The following is a 21,739-nucleotide window of genomic DNA, read 5'->3' as shown; positions in this document are numbered from 1 at the left end:
GATTTAAAAGCATCCCACTCAACCAACAGAGAGGATGCTGTGTTGACATTAAGCCTGAAATATTCAGTAATAGCCACACCTATAGTCTCACGAAACACTGGCTCTTCCAAGGCATCCGGTCGGAGACGCCACGCAGGAATGGCGGCCTGATCTCGCGACCAATGTAAGATCACTAGTAGTGGGTTATGGTCAGACGAAGTCCTAGCTAAGTTCTCACTATGCACCATCCCCCCATGGACATCTGGAGAGCAAAGAACTGAATCCAACCGAACATGCAGTTCATGCAATGATGAAAAGTAAGAGCAATCCCTGTCTGGGTGATGTGCCCTCCATGTGTCAGTCAGTCCCCATCGTTGTTGCCAAGCCCTCCTCACCGCTGCCAGTCTGTGCACCCGGGCATCAACAAGAGGAGGGTGGGAGCGGTCCAATACAACGTCAGTAATACAGTTGACGTCACCCCCCAAGAGCACATACCCTGTCAACAGTGGTTCCAAATTCCCTGAAAGGTGTGCGAAAAATGAGGCTTGGTCAGTATTAGGGGCATATATACTTCCTAGGACAATATCCCTACCATCTAAACGCCCTGTCACCACAACATATCTGCCCTGAGGGTCAATCAGCTGCCCAGTGCTCTGGAACGGAACCCCGGCCCTGATCCAAATCAGCGTTCCCCTCGCAAATGCCGGGTATGTTGTGCAGAACACCTGCTCTCGCCACCTGCACTGCAAGGCTAAGCCCTCTTGCTTACTTAAATGTGTCTCCTGCAGTAATGCAATCTGTACCCCTCTCCTTCTAAGATAGGCATGGATCTTGTGCCGACGTATCATGGTATGCATCCCCCTAATGTTCCAGGACAAGCACAGCATGCTTTGCCCCAGCAACTCTGTCCCCCCTGACATCCCATAACCCCCAACTCTCATTCCCCAGGACAGGTTCCCTGAAACTAGTTCCCATCCAAACCGGTTTAACCATCAACAGTGCACAGAGAGGCAGTGAGGCGTGTGCTGACCCTTTGTGACCCGAAACCTCCCCGCACCCCCGCTCTGTATCGGTGCAAGGGTCCCCATCAGTGCTGAGCCAGGTGTGCCACCCCTTCCTCTCTGCAGCCCATATCCCTACGGCGTGCCAATCTGGATATCAGTGCAAGTCCATCTCACCCAATCATCGACTGCCAGTTCAACCCAGTAGGTCCGCTGTTCGTGGAGTGATCACCGGTAACTCCGTATCCGAGTCACCATTCGCGCTTCCAGGCAGTGAGGTCTCAGATTCACCCAGCGCTCGATCAGTGGAGGTAAAACTCGGGCTGATCACCCCCTGATTGATCTCGGCAACCGCCTTCACAGCTCTATCTCGCTCAAGCCGGTGGTCCGGTAATGAGCGCACCCTCGACGGGCTTGTGTGTTCAAGGGAGCTCTCCTCAATGTCGCTCTCAGCAGAACACCGCCTGGACCTCGTCTGGCGCATCTCCAACCATCGCCATGCCTCCTGTGGATCGGTGAAGAAGTGCGTGTCGGTGCCGTCCACCACTCGTAAACGCGCCAGAAAAAGCATGGCGTATGTTATTTGTAGTTTCGCAGTTTCCGTTTAAGAGCAATAAAGGAGGCCCGCTGCTTCTGAACCTCCCTAGTATAATCCGGAAATATCATCACTTTGGAGTTCTCAATCGCCTCGGAGGCGCGCCCGGTTTGGGTGGTCTAGCCGGGACCCTATGAGCTCTCTCAAGGGCTAAAAACTGAGACAGTCCCTCCGGAGCAACCTCCGTCTTGAGCCACCCCTCCAAATACCAGACAGTGTCATCTCCTTTCACTCGTTCCGGAACCCCCACTATGCTGAGATTGTTCCTCCGAGAATGGCCTTCGCTGTCCTCTGCCCTCATTTCCAATACCCGAGCTCTGTCTTCCACCTGTTTCAGGGAGCGCTGCAAGGTGGCAACCGTATCCGGGACCCCCTCCAATGTTTGCTCAGTCATTTTCACTCGTTCCTTCAATTTCCTGTGATCATCTTTGAGCAAAGTGAGGTCCACGCCAACGTCGTCAATCGTCTCAAGAGCCTCTCTGGACGAAGTGATGGCTTGCATTATGTCGGCTAGCGTCGGGCCACTCTGCGCAGCTGTACCCGGGCGCTCCGTCGCGTCATCTTTGTCATCAGTTTGTTGCCCCGCTCCTTCCACCTGGAGGGCCGTAAATCCCTTTTTCCTGGATACTCGCCCCATCGCAGCAGGGCACTAAAGACTACGTATCGAGTATTCACGACCTCTGGTACTGACAACTCACCGGAACGGCCCTTCCCTGCAAGCGGGTCACCTTAGGATTGGGGGTTTCCGGGTGAGAGCACGTGCCCAGGGCAACGGTGCCCAGCTGCGAAGACAACAAAACCCCAAACCGTCGGCACCCTGTCCAGGCCCCGCGACCACTCCAACACCCAAGGAGAGCCAGAGTACGCGTCACCACACAATATGCCGTTCAGCCTGAGCGGGTCCGAAAAGCGCCTCCACACGAACTCACCCAAGTCCCCCAGATCACTAATGCTCCCAGTCGCACTTCAGGCGCAGCAATGATCCCCACGGAGCTGCACTCTCTAAATCAGCAACTGTTCCCGCAGTTAGCAGCTGTCGAACAGCACAGAGCGGTAGTCAGAACCACTATAGGAGCAGCAAAGTTCTTGGCATTACACCAGGGTCCTAGGGAGAGTTCGGGTCCTGCTTACTTCACTAGTACCAACTCGCAGTGGTCCGATGTCCTCCTGATCAGTGCCTCCCACGGGCCGCCGGGTGCCCAGCAAGGTCCAACCCTAGTCTAGCTCCGCTGGCCCAAATCCGATCCCTCCGCCTGCCGTTGCACATCCGCCCCAGGGGTCACGCTGCGATCCCAGGTCTGCCGCTCCAGGACTTTTGCCCCCAAGGAATCAGAAGCGCCCCGTGGGCACCAATACTCCGCGTCACTCCCGGGGTCTTCTTAACGACAGCAGCAACATCTAGACTCCTCCCTCTCCACAGAGTCGTACTCCTACGGATCTACCGTACCTTCTGCCATTGAGACTCTCACTGGGCATCAATCTACCGCTGCCAGGAGAGCGGGCCCGAGTCCAGGTGCAACGCGCAGGGTGGTAGAGCAGGGGAAGCACACCTGTTGCGGCGATGATCACGATCAGTATTGCAGCCCGCTCAGAGTCCTCGACTCTGCCATCCTGAGGTCAAGCTGTCCCGGGTGAGCGCTTCCCACCTCGCTGCCGTACTCAGCCTTTCTGCTGCTTCATGGGTGGGCTCGCACCACTTCACCGGTTCCGCACTCCTCACCTCTGGTCACTAGTCTCCGCCAGCCCGACAGGCCCTGTCACCAGCAAGGGCCTCCAGAGCGAATCACAGCCGCCATTTTACTTGCGATCAGGGTGGAACACGAGCAGACTGAAACGGCTCCTGTTGGCATGTATTACGGCTTCCCAGCGCCTCGAAAATGAACCCAGGTGGGCACCAGGTATTCCGCCACCAGCTATGGCGCCAGGGGCCCCCTCAGCTTCTCAGGATTAATTGCTATGGAGGGAAGCCACGGAGGAGCTCCGAGGTCCGCCGCTCCTTACATCAGCATCAAGCCACCCCCCCCCCCCCCCCCCTTCTTGCTCTACTTCTTATCTTTTTTTGGTGCTCTTGTCTCGGTGGTAAACTACTTCCATATGATATATTATTTCATGACATCATTGATCACCAATCGGATGGCAGTTGTATAGTTGCTCTATATTATTATGTGTATCGATTTGGAATTTATCTGATTATTTTTCGAGTTCGTTTATTTTTTATTAAGGATGTCTAAACTGGAAGCTCTATATTATTATAGTTATGATGGTTTACTTATGAAATGACATCTTATGATAGACATTCTATTTACATGTAATTCTTATCTAATATTTGCTCTAACTGTATGGTATTGTTCATGATATTTTTACTGCACAACTTTACAGTTGGACATTTATTCTAGATCTTATTTGAATTAACTTTATAGATGGATTTGTAATAAGCATAGGCTGCTATTTATGTGCTATTACAGTCTTGCTCGATTTGCTTATGGACACAGTAGTATGCAATCCTCTGCGCTGTATGTAGTTCTATTTGAGCTTACATCCCTACAGATTTGTACTGTACAATGCTGGTCTACCTATTTGATATGGTTCTTTTCAGATCTATTGTTTTATCTGAATGATTGTATATCTGTATTTATTCTTTTACTCATCTTTATTATCTCTCTTTCTAATCCCTTTCCTATATGCAAGTATCCTACCCTTTACCCTATTTCTTAATCAACCTTTTATTCTACTTCTTATTCCATTTACTAGCTTTTTTCTAAGTTCTTTTCTCGGTGGCAATCTATTTACATGTGATATATTATTTAATGACATCATTGATTACCAATGGAATGGCAATTGTATAGTTCTTTTATATTAATTATATGTACCGATTTGGAATGTATTTGATCAATTCTCGATTTAGCTTTTTAAGTATGTCTAAACTGTAAGTTATATGCTATTATACTTATGATGGTTTGCTTATGAAATAACATCTTATGATAGACATTCTACTTACATCTAATTCTTATCTAATATTTGCCCTAATTGCATGATATTGCTCATGATATTTTTATGCAACGACTTTACAGTTGGATATTTATTCTATATATTTTGCTTACCTTTTTAGATCCCATTCATATGAACTTTTATGGATGGGTTTGTAATAAGCTTAGGCTGGTATTTATGTCCTATTACAGGCTTGTTCTATTTGCTTAGGGAATGTTATCTTTTTTCAAATGTTCCAGTTATATTATGTTTATTCAGTCTTATATTATCTATTGTTACTAGCAAGCGATATAGCTGATATAGTTCTACATCTGAGAAGGCAATACTAGTTTTGCTGCCCTGCGGCTTGTTTATTTTTGAGCTGTCTACACCGTTGTTGATAGCCTCTGCTGTTGATCCTCCACTTTGTTGCCCCATGCAATGTGTCTCTTACAGACATCCCCTGGTGGGGTTCAAGTTTGATGTTGTTCCGTTCTTTCTTGAAGTACATCTGTTCCCTCTCTTCTTCCTCCTATTCTTCATTCCTTTCCTTTTTCTCCACCTTAATTTTGGGACATCCGCTTTATTTCATTTTGGGATATATGCTTTAGTCTTTAATTATATCTTGCCTGTCCTTGTACTCTCCTATCAGAAGCATTCACTCATTATGTTAAACGTATATCAATGACTGGCTTAATGGTAGTTTTCCTTAATGTTAAGGGTTTGAACCACCCTGTTAAGAGGGCCAAGATTTTAGACTATTGTAAGAGTTTATCTGGTGAAGTAGTCCTACTTCAAGAGACTAAGATTGGTTTTAAGGAGGCTCTTCTTATGAGGAAAGATTGGGTACTCAATGTTACATGTTCCGAAGCTTCTGAGAAGAAGAATGGGGTTATTACCCTAATTTTTAAAGGTTCTGGTTTGTCTATAGTTACAGCTGAACATGATATCAATGTTAGATGGTTACTTACTTGTCTGACTAATGGTTCGTATGATCTATATATCCTGGACCAGATGGGTTTCCTATTGCCTTTTACAAAACATTTACTTCTTTAATAGTCAAATATCTTAAGAAGTATTTCAATAATTATGTTCTTTCTGGCAAGGTTTCAGGTTTGGCTGCTGAGGCTACTATTGTAGTGATACCAAAAGAAGGTAAGGATAATTTTGATCCTAAAAACGTCTGTCCCATTTCCTTATTAAACATGGAAGCTAAAATCTTCGCCAAAGTCTTAGCAAGACATCTAGAAGGTCATATTCCTAATCTTATCCATGACTCCCAAACAGGTTTTGTTAAGGATAGGCTTGCCAGAGACAATATTCTGACTTTCTGTCACATTTTAGAAAAAGCAAAACGTTCCTCACTATCATCGGCGGCAATGGCCCTTGACGCTAAAAAAGCTTTTGACAAAGTTTCTTTGCCTTTCTTACAAGCAGTATTAGTATCCAACCACCTTGGTGATTTCTTTATTAATATGGTTATGGCTCTCTATGCGCTACCAAAAGCTAATATCAGGATTAATGGTACTACATCATCTTTTTTTAATCTTTGCCAAGGTACTAGACAAGGGTGCCCTCTCTCATCCCTTTTTTCTCCTATCCAGTGACGCACGTCTTTGCTTAGTTAAACTGGACCCGGATATTAAAGGTTTTAAATTTGGATCGTATACACTTAAAACGACTGCTTACGCTGATGATGTCCTTATTTTTTCAGAGGATATTGTATCAGCGATCCCTTTTATCTCTACTATTATTAGTGATTTCTCTGTTGTCTCTGGGTACACTCTTAACAAAGAAAAACAGTGAATTGTTCCCTCTAAACTCTTTGGGTTTCGCTTCTCATATGGGGGATTCAGGTTTTAAATGGCAATCCACTCATATTAAATATCTAGGGATCTGGTTCTGTAAGGATCTCTCAGATGCTATCACTTATAATGAATCCCACATCTTAACTAAGGTTAAGGATCTTTTCTGGTGGGTCAGGTTACAAACTCTCAAAATGATGACAACCCTGATCATTAAATCTCTATCTTCTATCTTTCATGCTACCTATAAAGTTTTCCTCTGCTTTCTTTCATGAGATTGATTTAATACCTTCTAGAGTCCTATGGAATGATACGAGAGCTAGAATTGCTTACAAATACCGTAGGAAACCTTCTGTCATGGATGGTTGTAATCTCCATGATTGTAATCTATATCAAATTTCCTTTTTGGCGTCTCAAGGTGCACTTTGGTTCTTATCGGATTCCTAACATATACCTCCATGGATTAGTATTGACAGATAGTTATGCACTCCTTTTTCCACTCCTTCCCTACTCATAGCCTCCAAAATTGTTTTAGCTCATTCTCAACGTTTTATGAGAAATGGTTAGTGCATTAAAATATATGGCTAAGAAAGTATCCAAACATATTCATAAATCAAGATGGTCATCCTTATGGTTTAATCTTAAACTTCTTACTGACATTGATACTAGCACTGCTCTATCTTTGGCTGCCAAAGGTATCAGACTGGTGAAAGACCTCTATGATACTAATCATGATCCTCTTCCTTTTTCTTTCCTAACCAGGAAACAATCTCAGTAACATGGATTTTTATTCTTTTTTTAAACTAAAGGTTAAACTCTCCAAAATAATGCTCTCTATAGATCCGGTTATTGTCTCACTCTTGTGTATGTGGGTACGTTCAGGTCATACTGCTTCCAAAATTTATAATGGTCTCACCATTTTGAAGACGAGATTTCTAAACATATTTCACAAGATACCTGGCAACTGATTGGGATATTGTCCCTATGTAATAAAATTTCTCCTTCATTAATCAAATCTAAATTCTTCACATTAAATCTCTTACATTGGACGCCTGCTTGTGTACATAAGTTGAAGTTACAAGATAGTGATCTTTGTTGGAATTGTAATTTAGTACCAGGCATCCACATATGCTTTTGGAATGTATATTATTAAATTCCTTTTGGCCTGATACAGAAACATTTATCACTAATTTTTAATACATCTATAGTTCTCTCTCTTCCTATGATTTTGCTAGGTCCATGGGCTACAGTTACCCCTATACCTCGACAATATGGATTTGGAGCTCTTGGATTTACTCTTATCCATTGCTGTAAAAATTATACTCACAGAATGGAAATCTTTTCATCTCCTGTCTTATCATACCTGGTGGGCATGGGTTTCATATCTTCGTGGAGCTCATACTTCTGTTGAAAAGAAGCATTACTCACCTTCAATTGCTAGTAATGTTTGGCAGTCTTTGTATAACTATATGAATTTGTCTTCTCAGGGGTTGGTAGCTCAATATCCTTTTGATTCCATCTCTTAACTTATTTTCTTAGAGGTGTAGCAGATGTCCCTTCTCTCCGTTTTATCCTTCTTTCTTTTCTCTACTATTCTTTCCTCTTTCTCTCCTTCTCTTTTCCCCTCGCTGATGTACCTTCTCTAGTAAGCAATACAACTATCACATGACTTTGTTGCAATATATGTAGTTGCTCCATGTGCTCCACATTCCTAGGACTTATACTTACTACTTGGTGAATTTACAATATTCATTATTGTCATGATATTTATCTGATCATTTTTAAATGATAACTTTGATATTCTTTTATCCCTTTCCAGTAGCTCTTTGTCATTAAATCCTTTAAATCCATTAAATCCTTTTTTAAATTCTTCATTATCATATATTTGACTCTGATTTGCTGTATTGAGATTGTATTGCAAATGTACGTCTTTTTCAATAAGCAATAAAGATATTTGAACAGCAGGGTGACTTGCTGCGCTGCACTGAGTTGCATTGTTGTAAATGGGTACCTGAGTTTCAAACGTCTTGTTGCTCCAAATATCAACACTTCAATTCCTTATGAATTGCAAGGAAAATGAGTTGACAAGGAAGCAGCCCTTTCTTAAGATCTGCGAAAAAATATCAATGCTATGTGTATGCTCACGTGGTTACAAAGCTTTGAAATGTTACCAGTTGTCAGCCAGTAGCCATCTGCATAGTGAAAGATGACACTGGAAGCTGTCCATGATGTTTAGCTCCTAATATACAAATAAAGGGTGTGGGTATCTGGTGAAGCAGACAGGGAACCCATGGGTCCCTTTCTGTTCCCTTGAAGTCATGTTCGTAAAAATGCTGCTTCTTTTGGCACGGTAACCCCTGTCCTTTTGAAGGCACAAGCTTTATAATATTTAAGTAGAAGCTGCCATACGTGAATAGTTACGGCCAAAGCTCCGGGACCAGACAATCTCCTAGGAGACTTGTTCCTTGTAGATCCCGAAACTGGTCACGGTATATTTTGCTTTTAATTAATTCCATCCCTAATGTACCGGAATCCTGGAGGGGGCGGAGGTGGTCCCGATTTTGAAGAAGGGAGACAGAGAGGACCCTGCCAACTACAGACCAATCAGTCTGATTGATGCAATTCAGAAGGTAGTTGGCAGAGTCCTGCTGCAGAGGATCTAATCTTGGGCTGAGGACGAAGACATCCTCTCTCAATATCAGGCCGGATTCAGGGCCAACACGGGAATGGTAGATCAGGTCTTTAGGCTTCTTTTGCTATATTGGAAAGTTGTTGTGATCGGCAGAGGCAGTCTTTATCTTGCTTTTATAGACTTAAGGACTGCCTTTGACCTGGTTCCCAGGAAAAGGTTGTGGCAAATATTAGGAGACATGGGCATCCCTCCACTAATTCTTAACCTATTGATCCGGCTTCATGAGGGCAACTATGCACAGGTGAGATGGGGGTCCCAAGGTCAGCTGACAGAAAGGATTCCAGTAAACAGGGGAGTGTGCCAGGGCTGTGTGATGGCACCCACCCTGTTCTCTTTACACATGAACGGGGTGGTTAGTTTCTTGCAAGAAGTTCCAGCTGATGCCTCGGCCCTGGCGGCGATAAGGTACCTACTCTCCTGTTTGCGGATGACACATTGCTAATCTCTAAGACCCCAGCCGGGCTACAAAAATTACTGAACAGATTTCAATCTTTTTGTAACTCTCGGGGGCTGGTCATAAACACTTCTAAGACCAAGTTTATGACATTTAACCCCCACAAATCGTTCAGAAACAATCTTGCCTTAGATGGGACACACTTGGAGAAAGTCAGTACGTTTGACTATCTTGGTATTCGACTCTCGGAAAAAATGCAATGGAGGTCCCACCTTGACAAAATTCTCTTGAATCATAAACGTGCAGTCGGGGTACTAAGCAAAGAACATCGCTCATCGCAGAGCAGACCAGCTGGCCCGGCACTCACAGTTTATGACGCAAAGGTAGTTAGCTCGGCACTTTATGGAGCCGAGCTATGGGGATTTGACAATGTTGATGAGATTTGCAGATCAGAGCACAGGTTTTTGAGGGATTTGGTTATGCTACCCCGGAATGTCCCATTAACTCCCTTGATGTATGATATGGGTAGGCGTTCATTCGGCGATGTTGCTAAACTGCGCCCATTGCACTTTTGGGCTCGCCTTAGGGGGACTACTGAACTCACGAATTATGCTAAAGCATTTACTGAAGTAATGAGCTTAGACGTCATCCATGGGGTTAATTGGATAACTAGCGTCAGGAAATTAATGACAACTCTTGGCCTTAAGGACTCCTGGGACAACCAAAATCCCCCGAGCAAGGCAGAGATTAAACATATCTATTGGGACTGGATTGATACCCGGGAGCTTAGTAACCCAAATGTGGGAAGGCTAACAGAAGAATTTTTCTAGCACAATGTAGAAGCCTTGAACCATATTTGGATTAAATCGAGATACCAAGAGATAGGGCGCTTTACATTCAATTTAGACTTGGATCGCTTCCGGTCCACGAATTTACTGCTAAATGGCGCTCCCCAAAACAGACAACAGAAGACTGTCCTTGCTGTAGGGAACCGCAGGAGAGTGTCGCCCATCTCATGTTTGCATGTCCGGCATACGAAATAGCAAGTTCTAGATGGCTAAAACCAATCTGCAAACAACTAGGTACCCTTGATCATCGTGTTGCTTTACGTATCCTAAAATCTGATGCAAGAACTCTTTGTTTGCGGAGTGGCCACGTTTTTAAGTTGTGCCTAGATAGTTAGGCATAAAGCCATGCGAAGGGCGACTTAATCTCATATCACAAGCCCCATGGAGAATATATCAGAGCACAAGATGAACAACCAAATATTGCATGACCTAATTCCTATGCACTGTCACTTATATAAGGTATATCGGGTACCATTCTTTTAATCATACAGTTTAACTGTTGGTTTTTTTTGTAATTTTTTTTTTTTTTTTTTACTGTTTAATCTCTTTATTTTCATGTAATTCTGCAGGCTTAATTGACGTTCGGAAAGGGGGGATGAGGGGAAAGCCAGAGAAATCCAACAGATGCTGTTCAGTGGAGAGCACAAGTAAGACTGAAAACTAAACCAAGTGGCATGGGTGGTCTTTTCACCAGCTGCATATTTTGATCGCGATGAAATAATGTGTAATCATGTTGTGACCGAATTGACATCATGTATATGTCTTTTATGATAACTTTTATCTGTACAGATTGTATTTTTTATAAAGGATTGTCTGATGCTTTTATGATACTTGTTATCGAAATAAAGCAATTTGACTTGACTTGAAAAAATATCACTTTGCAAATGGAGAGATGGATGTCGGCTGTCTCTTGTAGACCTTTATCATTGCATCTTATTGAATCACAGCACAAATAATTTTCCAGGTATGTGATGTAGCCTAGCCAATCACACATTTGACCCATGAGTCATCTTTTCTCTGCATCAGACATTTACTTCCTCTCCCTGGCTTACGACACATACTTGGTAAAGGAATCGAAGCAGTATGTCTTCTTAATGTTGGGGAAGGGAACCCTCAATCCCGAACTCAGTGGCGAGTGTAGGACGACAGCAGCACACTCATATCGTGATGCGAGGTCCACTGTTGGCACGCTTCCAATACTTTGGCCGTAAAGAATTATGCTGTCTGGGCATATTCCATATCTGTAGAGAAAAAAATGCAGGTGCTTAAAGTTATGACTAACAGACAGAGATGCTTATACTCAGGCAAATGTAAACCCACGGCACATTATTGACACATCCATTCTGATATTTTTAAGTAGAGCCAAGAAAACTGAACTGGTAATAACAAATCTTGTTAAGGAGAGGCTCTGAAACACAGGCCACCACTATGTCATGCTCAGACATGTTTTCTGCTTTTACAAGCAATATTTGATTTTACCATTTGGCTAAAAGCGATAAAAATATAGGGACAGTTCTACTGAAAGTAATACAGTTCATTTTGACAATGACTTTGAGAGCTAATAGTAATATTGCTTTAGCACTGGAAACAATTTGTATGATCGGATTCTAAGCATACTTCAAAAAACAAGGGGAGGTAGAGGAAAAATAAGAAACAGGAGAACCTGTCCTCCCCAAGTAAATCTATAACAATCAAGAAGAGTCCCTCTGTTTGGTTAGAATAATACATGATTTTTCTTTCCCTGCTAGATTTTGATGATGTTTATATTTATATACAAGGAAAAGCACTGCATTGTCCTTAAATATCCCTCACCCACTAGGGTTGCCCCTTGGTGGTATGCTCCATCATCAGGTTCTTCCCGTACGGCAGCAGAACGGGGTGTGCTGCGACCTATAAAGACGTGGGAGCACTTTTAGTTTGTACAATGTGTGGATGAAGTATAGAGGTCTGAGTGGGGGAAAAAAAGGTTAAAAATACTTAGACAGTGGTAAAAAATCTTTATTGTTAGCCCTGTCCGATATAGTTAACATCTGGGGAGATGGGAACTTGAAGGTAGCAATGTGCCTAGGTTCCACTGGTCAACATGTTTCTAGCCCTACCCCAAGCTATTCTTCAGGAGCAAAGATGAAAAAATTCCCTTTACCACTCATATATTGGTAATCAATGTGAGGAGATTAGTGAATGTATACAGCATTTATTGGTGTTGGAACCATTTTGGAATATCAACTGTAAAGGAAAGAAAAGGCATAAAGAAAAAGCATAATTATTTTCTCAAAACATTATGCGCTAATGACTCCATGCCCAATTGATAAAAAAATTGCACCTGTGTGGAGAAAGTGTGAAATAATTTTCATTATAAGTGGCGATCACTTCTAGTGCTGTCATACATGAAAATATCGGATCACAAGACATACAAACATACAAACATGTAATATGAAGGTTGGTGAACAACTAGTAAAAAAAACTACATTATCGTTGCTTTCATAATTGCAACATGAGACCAAACGTAGGAAAGGGACATTTGTAGTCACACTCAGAATGAGGAAGAGAAATAAAACATGATACCCCGTCAAAAAAGCAGTACTGAGGGCTATGTAGCGTTTAAGCCGAAATACTGCAGTTTTACTCTATCAATTTCTTGCAGATCAGTGCCTCAAGTCTACTCCCTCGCTCAAAGGTGAGTACCCACCCTTGTCTCCGACAATTGAGAAAAGACCACAGTAGCAGGTTCTTTTGAGTCCGAGCTCCGTCACCACGGCGTCGTCGTGCACAAGGAACGTTAGAATGCTGACCTACCAAAATGGCTGCCATCGGTGGCAAAACTTCCTGGTATGCCATTGGTGTGGGTGGATCTTTGTTTTGGGGAAGGTACATACGTTATTAAAAAGGGTAATTTCATTCAGTTGTCAGAAAATTACTGTTGGTATAAATATTAAGTTTTTTGTTTAAAAACTGAACATACCAGAAACAAACAAAAAAGAAGTATAAAGTGCAAAAAAAGTATAAAGTGCAAAAAGGTTAAAAAAAAAATTTGAGTCTTAGGTCACAATGATGTATATATATGAAAAAACGTTATGCCATCCGATGTTAAAAGGTTGGTCATTTTGGGATAACCCAAATGCAAGACATGTTACAAAAATGTACCTCCAAAGTGGTCTGATTGAATTATGGGATGAAAGATTAAAAGTATGTGTGAAAACACAAATGTGATGACCGATTCTTACTGGACATGGCGTACGTGGGTGATGATAAAGAAAAAACCAATTGGGGTGGATGGTTTAAGCATGTATACAAAAAAAGGGGGGGTTTATACTACCCTCAGTTTATTTTTCATTGATTGGTTCTTTCAGTTTGACGTATGCATACTATCACCCTGTTGCAGATTATCAAGCTATTTTGTGACTATCTATATTTGAAGGGATCAGTTACTTAGTGAAACTACCCCATGGGATGTTTTTGTTGAGACCAATTTTGCATTTTAAGGCGAAATACCCATCGTTGTTCTTTTTTAAAAAGGTGAGATTTTTGCTGTACCCGCTCCAGCATGACCCAATTGAAGTCATTAGTCGTGTGATTATGTTCAATGTAATGGGATAACATTTTCGTTGCAGCTCGTCTGCAACATAAGTTGCTGCGATGTTCACCTATTTTCACTTTTATCTTTCTAGTGGTCATGCCAATGTAACGTAAATTACATGGGCAGGTTATCATTTAGACCTCACAGTCCGTATTGCAGTACATGAAATGTCTCAGATCCCAGGTGGTATTGTCATCAAATTTGATAGTGCGTGTTGCTTTAGTTAGGGGGCATACACTACAGTTCCCACAGGGATGGTGTCCCTGCACTGGAAAAAGACCTGTTTGAGTTTCCTTCATACCGTTGGTTCTAGGCCATGTATGTACAAGGATGTCCCTGAGACTTCGCTCTCTTTTGTGTGAGAACATAGTTTTCGAGAACTGTAGGTGCCACTGTTGAGGATGCGCCAGTGTTTATTGATGATTTTACTTATCTGATTTGAGGCTGTGTTATAGGTCGTAATACAGATTGGACGTTCCTCCTGTTTTTTAGAGGGGAGTGTTTTAAGGAGGGTCTCTCTGTGATTATTCCTTGCAATTTTCATTGCTTTTGAAAAAAAACTTTTCGGACAGTTCCTTGCTTCTAGTTTTGATAATAAAATTTCAGCTTGTTGCTTATATCCTGCAGGTCAGAGCTGTTGCGTCTGATTCTTAAGCATTGTCTGAATGGTAGGTTTTCCTTCAAGTGTCTTGGGTGGAAGCTTTTTACTATTTGTACATTAACCTGTTTGTACGTCTTGTGAGTGTCTTATATGTCATATACAATATTTTGACGTATGACCGCACTAGAAGTGATCACCACTTATAATTAAAAATATACCACGTTTTCTCCACACAGGTGCAATATTTAGTATCAGTTGGGCATATGGTCACGAGCTCATAATGTCGTTTTTAGAAAAGTATCATGCTTTTTCTTTATGCCTTTTATTTCCTTTACAGTTGATATTCAATCCATGATGATTCCAACACCAATTGGTGCTGTATACATTCATTAATCTATTCACATTGATTACTAATATATGAGTGGTACGAGGAATATTTTTCATCTTTGGTCCTGAGAATAGCCTTAGGGTAGGGCTAGAAACATGTTGACCAGTGGAACCTAGGCACATTGCTAGCTTCATGTTCGCATCTACCTAGCTTTTAACTAGGGTAGATGGTGCTGACGATCTTTTACTTTACCTGGCAGATGCCACTGCGGGTTCCTCTAGGGCGTTCACCTGCAGGAATTTGGAAAACAAAACCAAAACCCACTTGTTCCCCGTGTCTCCGGGAATTCCTCACCCATAGGAGCTCCCTGCAGATTTTAACTGGGCCCAGACCATATCCTGTTACCTGGGGATACAGATATTCCACTCCCTTGAGGACCTACGGGATGGTAACCTTGGGAAAACACTCAGATCTCTCCGATCCAGCATCTATTTTTGGCACTCTTTACAACTACCGATTATGGCCTGAGTCTCCCTGTCCAAATTGGTCATGTTACCACACCTGTTAATTTTTTTTATTAACCTTCTGGTTCCAGTGCCTTCATACTGGTTTTGCCAACTCGATACTCTGATACAGGAGTTGATATGGGATAAGGGTTGAAAGAGGGTGTCCTTAGGAAACCCACAGCACCCTGTGGCTGATGGAGGTTTGGGAGCACCAAACTTTGAGCTAACTTTTTAGACTTTCAGATAAAGTGGATTACACAATGGCTGATGGGCTGAGACAAGAGGAGATAGAACTGGTGCTGGCTAAACTGCTTAACCCGGCGGTTGAGATTCCACACCCGACTTTATTGTTGGCTACTGCATTGCAGTGCTGGAAGCGTTGCGTTTACACAACTTCTCCCCAGAGGAAATAGGTCTTTCTAGTAGAGTGAGCGGAGAAAAGTAGAAATCATTTGTTGTCATCCCAGTACAGTTTAACCGATGTGGCTACACATTAATCCACTCGACTCCTTGATTGAGTTTAGTAAGTTTATTTATAAATTTAGAAACAAATCAATGTAAATCAGTCTCATCAAAATCATATAAAAGTACAAAAAGATCAGAGTAAGTCCAAATCTCCTTAAGAGATGTACCCTATATAGTACATACAAATGACTGACTCTAAGGCAATGACACAATCAATCAAAAAGAAATGAAGATTATAGTGCATCAAATGATTCTCTTTAACGAGTATAAGTTACCTTACTCTCCTAACACTACCCTAATAGGGCGACCCTAAACTAAAAGCATATGAATTAAAAGAAGAGGAAGGAAAGTGTCAGCCATCAGAGTCTTCAGTAGAAACACTCTGACGATGGGTCAAGTAGCTTAAAGCCACTCAAGCAAAGCATAGGTCTGCTCTCTTAGGAAACTAACACAGCACATAATATCATTAGCCACCAACGTGACACTTTCATACGACTTTTCCTTGGAAATGTCCATAGCTCTGGTATAGCTGGATACTTTTAGTACCTTTCACAGACAGTGTTAGACTTGGCTTTTTCAGTGGGTTTACCACCAGACTTTTTTCTGTTTGGCCTCCTGTGTTTGACACTGTTTTTGTTGGTTTTAGGACTCTGCGCACCTTACCACTGCTGTTCAGAGCTAAAGTGCATATGCTCTCTAGGTAAATTGTGTTTATGGATTGGTGTTTCCATGATTGGCTTATCTGATTTACCTTTAAGTCCCTAGTACAGTGCACTGTGTGTGCCCAGGTCCTGTAAATCAAATGCTACTAGTCAGCCTGCAGCACTGGCTGCGCCACCCACACAAGCAGCCCTTCAAAGAGTTCTCAGCCCTGCTACTGCAGTGTCTGGATGCAGTTGTGACTGCCATGTCGACCTGGCAAGTGCACCCACTTGCCAGGCCCTAACCTTACATTTTCTTACATGTAAGGCACCCCTAAGGTAGGCCCAAGGTGCCCCGTGTGGGCAGGGTGCAGTGTATGTGACAGGTAGGGCATGTCCTGGTGCGTGTGACCTGTCCTTTTTCCCTATTGAAAGACTCCCTGTCCCATAGGATAGAATGGGAGTTTACTTATAACATCTTATGATGCCCATTGGGACAAGATAGAGAAATGGAGTTTAGTATGCCTGAACTCAGGATGTAGAAATGCATCTTTTAGTAAAGATGATTTTGATGTTGTCTGTGTTTGAAAATACCACTTTTGGAAAGTAGGTGTTTTCTTGCTTAGCCATCCTATGTCCCTCTGCTGGTCTGTGTATTGACTTTCTTGCTTTGGAGTGACAGGGGCTGGGTATGGGCATTCACTGCAGACAGCCCGGGGGGGGGGGGTTCAATGTGTGTCCTGCCTTTCCTGGATGAGTCAGGGCTGGGCTGAATAGACCTGGGCTGCATTCAGAGTGGTGGGAGTAGTTTCACTAGCACCTTTCTAGCAGTGGGAGATTTCCCTTGTACCTGAAATGGCCCTGTCTCCCTTGCACAAGGCAGGGATGTGGAATTCATATAGCCCGACACCCGGGACATATTGTTTGGGGTCAAGGGCAACTAGTTTTCATGTGTGTTTTGTCCTTGGGACAAGTTGGCCCAACCCCCTGTAGCACAAACCCTTTGGCTGCTAGTTTACAGTACCACATTATGGATTAGGGAAGGAAATTGCCTACAGTTATGGTAATATGTGTGTCCATGTATTAATGCTGTTCAAATTTGTATTTATGGTTCATTAATGGTTCATTAATGCAAAGCCTTTATTATTAGGGTGAGCACTAAAAGTAAATGTTGTAAGCTCAGCCTGCACTACAGACGGTGGTTCCAGTATAAATGTGTACACATGTCAAAGTTTAGTAATACAAGGCTTTGCTCCCAGAATGCTCTCTGATTATATGCAAATATTTGAAGAAGCTTAAAAGCCAGAGTGATGATTCTATGCTTTCAAAATAAAATGTTCCCATAAAAATGCAAGTATGAAAAAAATATTTGTTGCTAAACTGCTGTAAGATTTCAGGTACCATAGCTTTGCATCATCATTTAGTAACATGTTGATGTATGCTTGTATATCCCAAAAACATTCATAATGGAAAATCAGTGTAACCAGTTTAAATATGATCATGCAGAACAAAAATAAACAAGCATTGGCAAAGCCAGTAGGTCTGAAATTGGTGGTCAACCTTTTGGTTTTGTCAATGCGTGATTTGTTTAGGCATGGTTTTTGTTAAACCTTATCGGTGTGGGAGCTGCTGGAGCCTCACCGTTCTAACAAGCATTGGCAAAGGCAAAAATTGTTTTTGGTCTCAAAAAGCACACATTGCCACAGCAGTTCTAGGCACTGAACAAAACTACTTTGTATGCTAATATGCTCCTTGTAAAAGACCAGAATACTGTCACTCACAGTGAAGCCAGCTGTTAGACCGAGAGAAAGAAAGAGAGAGAATGAGAGAGAGAGAGAGAGAGAGATAGAGAGAGAGAGACACAGAAGTTTACTAAACACAAAAGGTCATGGTTAACGCAAGGCCTAATTAGAGGCCCAATTATTAAAGAAAGACTCAAAAGTGCATCCATGGTATATATCCTTGCATTTATGCCATACATACAGTTTGCGTGAATTCACAAGAATTTACAGAAGTAGCCCAAGAAACAGTACTCCTAGAAAATATTTGTAAACTGCATTTTAGCATGAGCAAATGTGCATGTGTAGATTTGCTCATGTGAAAAACTGAATGTTTCAAGTTCACTTTTCCTCCAAACATTTTTTTCCCCAACCCTGGAAAAAGCTTTACGTCTGCCACTGTCAGGAGTAAATTTCCAACCTTTTTTACTATGGGAAAAGAGTTGGTGAAACCCCTTAAAACATGCCTGTTAATAGGTTTGCACAGACTCAAAAGGGCATTCCAACCCTTGAACTATTGTTTACCACTACCTTCAACCCCAGTATGTAGACCTGCTGAAACGTAGCAACATAAGGGAATTTCTAGTATTCAAACTCTACTATGGTACGAACCCTGGCATAATTAGAGAGGCTATATCAAAACTCTTATATAATGAGATTGCTGCCGTAATTTGTCGCTGTTTTACATAGCACAAAAGGGCCAAGTGGATTTTGTTCAGGACAAGTAGATTTAGGAAGCAACCTGCCCTATGGACAAGTAGATATTTTATTAAATTCCACACCCCTGACAATGCTTTCTCCACCTCCTGCCAGGAAGCTGGGCCAGAGAGGACAGAGCTGGTTTGGACTGGGCTGAGAGACTTTTGCCACAAGCGAACAAATGAAAATGTGGTATAAATATTTGGGGCCAGACCCCAGAACTTTAGATTACTGCTGAACTAAGGAATCTGCCAGGAAGAAGAGCTTTAAAAGCTGCAGGAGGAACTGCCACTTATGCTGCGTGCTCTGCTTTGTTGGCCTGCTGCTTCCTGCTTCTGTCTTGGGCAGGGAAAGAACTTTATTGTACTTTCATCATCCTGCTGCTAGAGGTTTCTCTAAGGGCTTGAAGTAGAGCTTGCCTCCAGTTGGAAGTCTCAGGGAGATAAAAGACTTCAGAGAACTCGCTTGGATCAAGGAACCTGCCAAGAAGAAGAGCTGGAAGAACTGTCAGGAGGAGTACTGCCCCTTTGCTGTGTTGTTGCTTTGTTGGGGTGGACTGCAGTTGCTGCTTCTGCCATGGACAGTGAAAGGACTGGACTGAACTTTCTTCAGTTATCGCTGAGTATCTCCAAGGGCTTGAAATAGAGTTTGCCTTCTGTTCACAAAGTCTCAGAGACAGCAAAGACTTCACTTACCTCTGGATAACACCTCTGGAACTGTGGTTTCAGTTGCCACAGAGGGGGAAAGCAGCTGGTACCGTCACCAGCATCGCTGCCGGCTCTGTGTACTGAGGGCACCGCAACCCTGGTCTCACTGACAACAACCCTCGCAACCGAGCCACTGTTTGCACCACGACCTGTGGGCACTGTACCCAGCACCGCCTCGCTTCAATCCGCCACCCTGGTCTCATTGACGTTGCTGCCCGCTAACCTCGACACCCGTGACTGTACCGTGGTTTGGAGGCACCGCTCATAAGTCACACGACGCACCGCCCCGTCCCACACTGCATTCTGGGCCGACCGATGCCAGCTCCCATCAACCAGCACTGTCACTTGCACTGCAACAAGCACCGCAACGGGCACCACCTCACTCCGCATCGCAGCCCTGGTCTCACCGACGCCGCTGGATGTCCGTTACAGAGCCGTTGCCTACACTGCGACTTGAGGGCACCGCACGCCGCATACATACACTTCACATCGCAACCGCGATGGCTGCCGCGACAGGCCTGCACCAACAAAGTCAGCTGGAATCAAAAGTACCGTTTATGAGTCTGCTGACACTAACGCAGACCCGCACGGATGTGGTTGGCCGGAACTGTTGGATTCTGTTGTTTCCAGCACCGCTGTAGCACCAGACCACGGTAGCACCAGCCTGTAAGGAACTACATTTTAAAGTCATACTTGCAAAGAGCCTATTTTTTACTGAATGTAGGTTTTTTATCGTTTTGGTTTTGTTTGCACAAATAAATATTGGTTATTTTTCTAAAACTGGAGTGGTGTCCTTTTGTAGTGTTTTCACTGTATTACTGTTGGTTATGTGCAAATGCTTTACACACTGCCTCTGAGATAAGCCTGACTGCTTGTGCCAAGCTACCACGGGTGTGAGCAGGGGTTATTTCAGTAGTGTATCCTCCTTATCCTGACTAGAAGGAAGGGTCCCTTTTTGGATAAAGGTGCAAACCGTTGCCTACTAGATACCCCCATTTCTAATATTGGTTGTCAGCAGTGAGGATAGGACTTGTGTTTGCACTTGAACTGTAGTGATTGGTGTACACTACAACCATATCGCACACCACTATGTACCACATACTGGGTTTTTCCTTTTTGATTTATTTTTGTCTTTCTCTATGTTTGAACTTGACCTTCCTACTGCATCATTTCTCAGTCAAGAGCATCGTCAGTTACATTCCTAGAATTGGTTGGAAACCTATACCATAAATGAACTGAAGGCAGTTTTCAAAAACCTAAAAGTCCCAATGAGAGGTCTCACCAAAAAGAAGGAGCTACGAAAGGTGCTGAGGGACTGGGTAGCAGCCAGGAATGCCAGTACACATCCTGAGGATCCTAGTGTGGATACCAGGGAGCAAATTCAAAGGAAAGATGTGCTGAGGGCTCAGGAGCTGTTTGGAGGGGAGGTACCCTCTGGGTCAGGCAGCAGTAGTCCCTCTCCCAGTCTATCTCCAGCAGAACTGTGGAATAGGAGGTGGGCCAGAAGGCTCAAGTTGTAGCAAGTAAAAAGACAAATGGAGCTGATGGAAAGGGAAATGAATTTAGCTTATGAGCTTAAAGTGAGAGAGCTGGAGCTGGACTGGAAAGCCAGGATGGCTAGGTCCAACCCAGATGGTGGCAGCAAAAGTGTTGGGTGCAGTACTGAGGGTCAGGTACTCACACACAGACTTGATGCCCTGCTCCAAGGAGGGTGTTGACATACACCAGGGGGTCTGGATTGTGTGGTGACTCCAGTGATGTGCAGGGTTCCTGAGGTGAGTTGGGGAACTGGCAAAGGGGATCATATTCCTGGTGTTGGGAAGGCCAATCTACTGACTCTAGATGAGAGGTGCAGGGAGAGGGGTTCCCCCATGGTAGGAGCCCTGGTAAGTGTAGGCCACCCATAAGAGTTTGGGTTGAGCGACAGCAATAGTCAGACACTATCTCACCAGCCTTGCAAGGGTTATTTGGGGTACTTTTCTGAGGCACTGTATGGTTGGGTGAAAGGTAGTTTGGTTGACATACGTAAGGGGTTGTGTAATGTAGTTTCTGGAGAGCATTTGTTCAGTCCCTGTTTTCTAGGGTCTGAAACAGAGAATGTTAGGCAAAAATGAAATTACACATAAAGTTAGGCTAACGTAAGCATTCGGCCGCAA

At 43.3% G+C, this 21,739-nt stretch overlaps 1 protein-coding gene across 1 annotated transcript in view; it reads right to left on the bottom strand.

Moving 5' to 3' along the window:
• Window positions 1–21,739, bottom strand: part of LOC146821001 (alpha/beta hydrolase domain-containing protein 17A-like) — a 709,079-nt gene that overhangs the window by 159,175 nt on the left and 528,165 nt on the right. The window contains exon 3 of the mRNA XM_085609780.1: window positions 11,343–11,522. Within this exon, the coding sequence (XP_085465906.1) occupies window positions 11,343–11,522 (180 nt within the window). The remainder of the gene's footprint in view (window positions 1–11,342; window positions 11,523–21,739) is intronic.

This window comes from Triturus cristatus, chromosome 6 (genome assembly GCF_964204655.1).
Source record: "Triturus cristatus chromosome 6, aTriCri1.1, whole genome shotgun sequence".
Lineage (NCBI taxonomy): Eukaryota > Metazoa > Chordata > Amphibia > Caudata > Salamandridae > Triturus > Triturus cristatus.
This window is presented reverse-complemented; position numbering and strand designations above follow the sequence as displayed.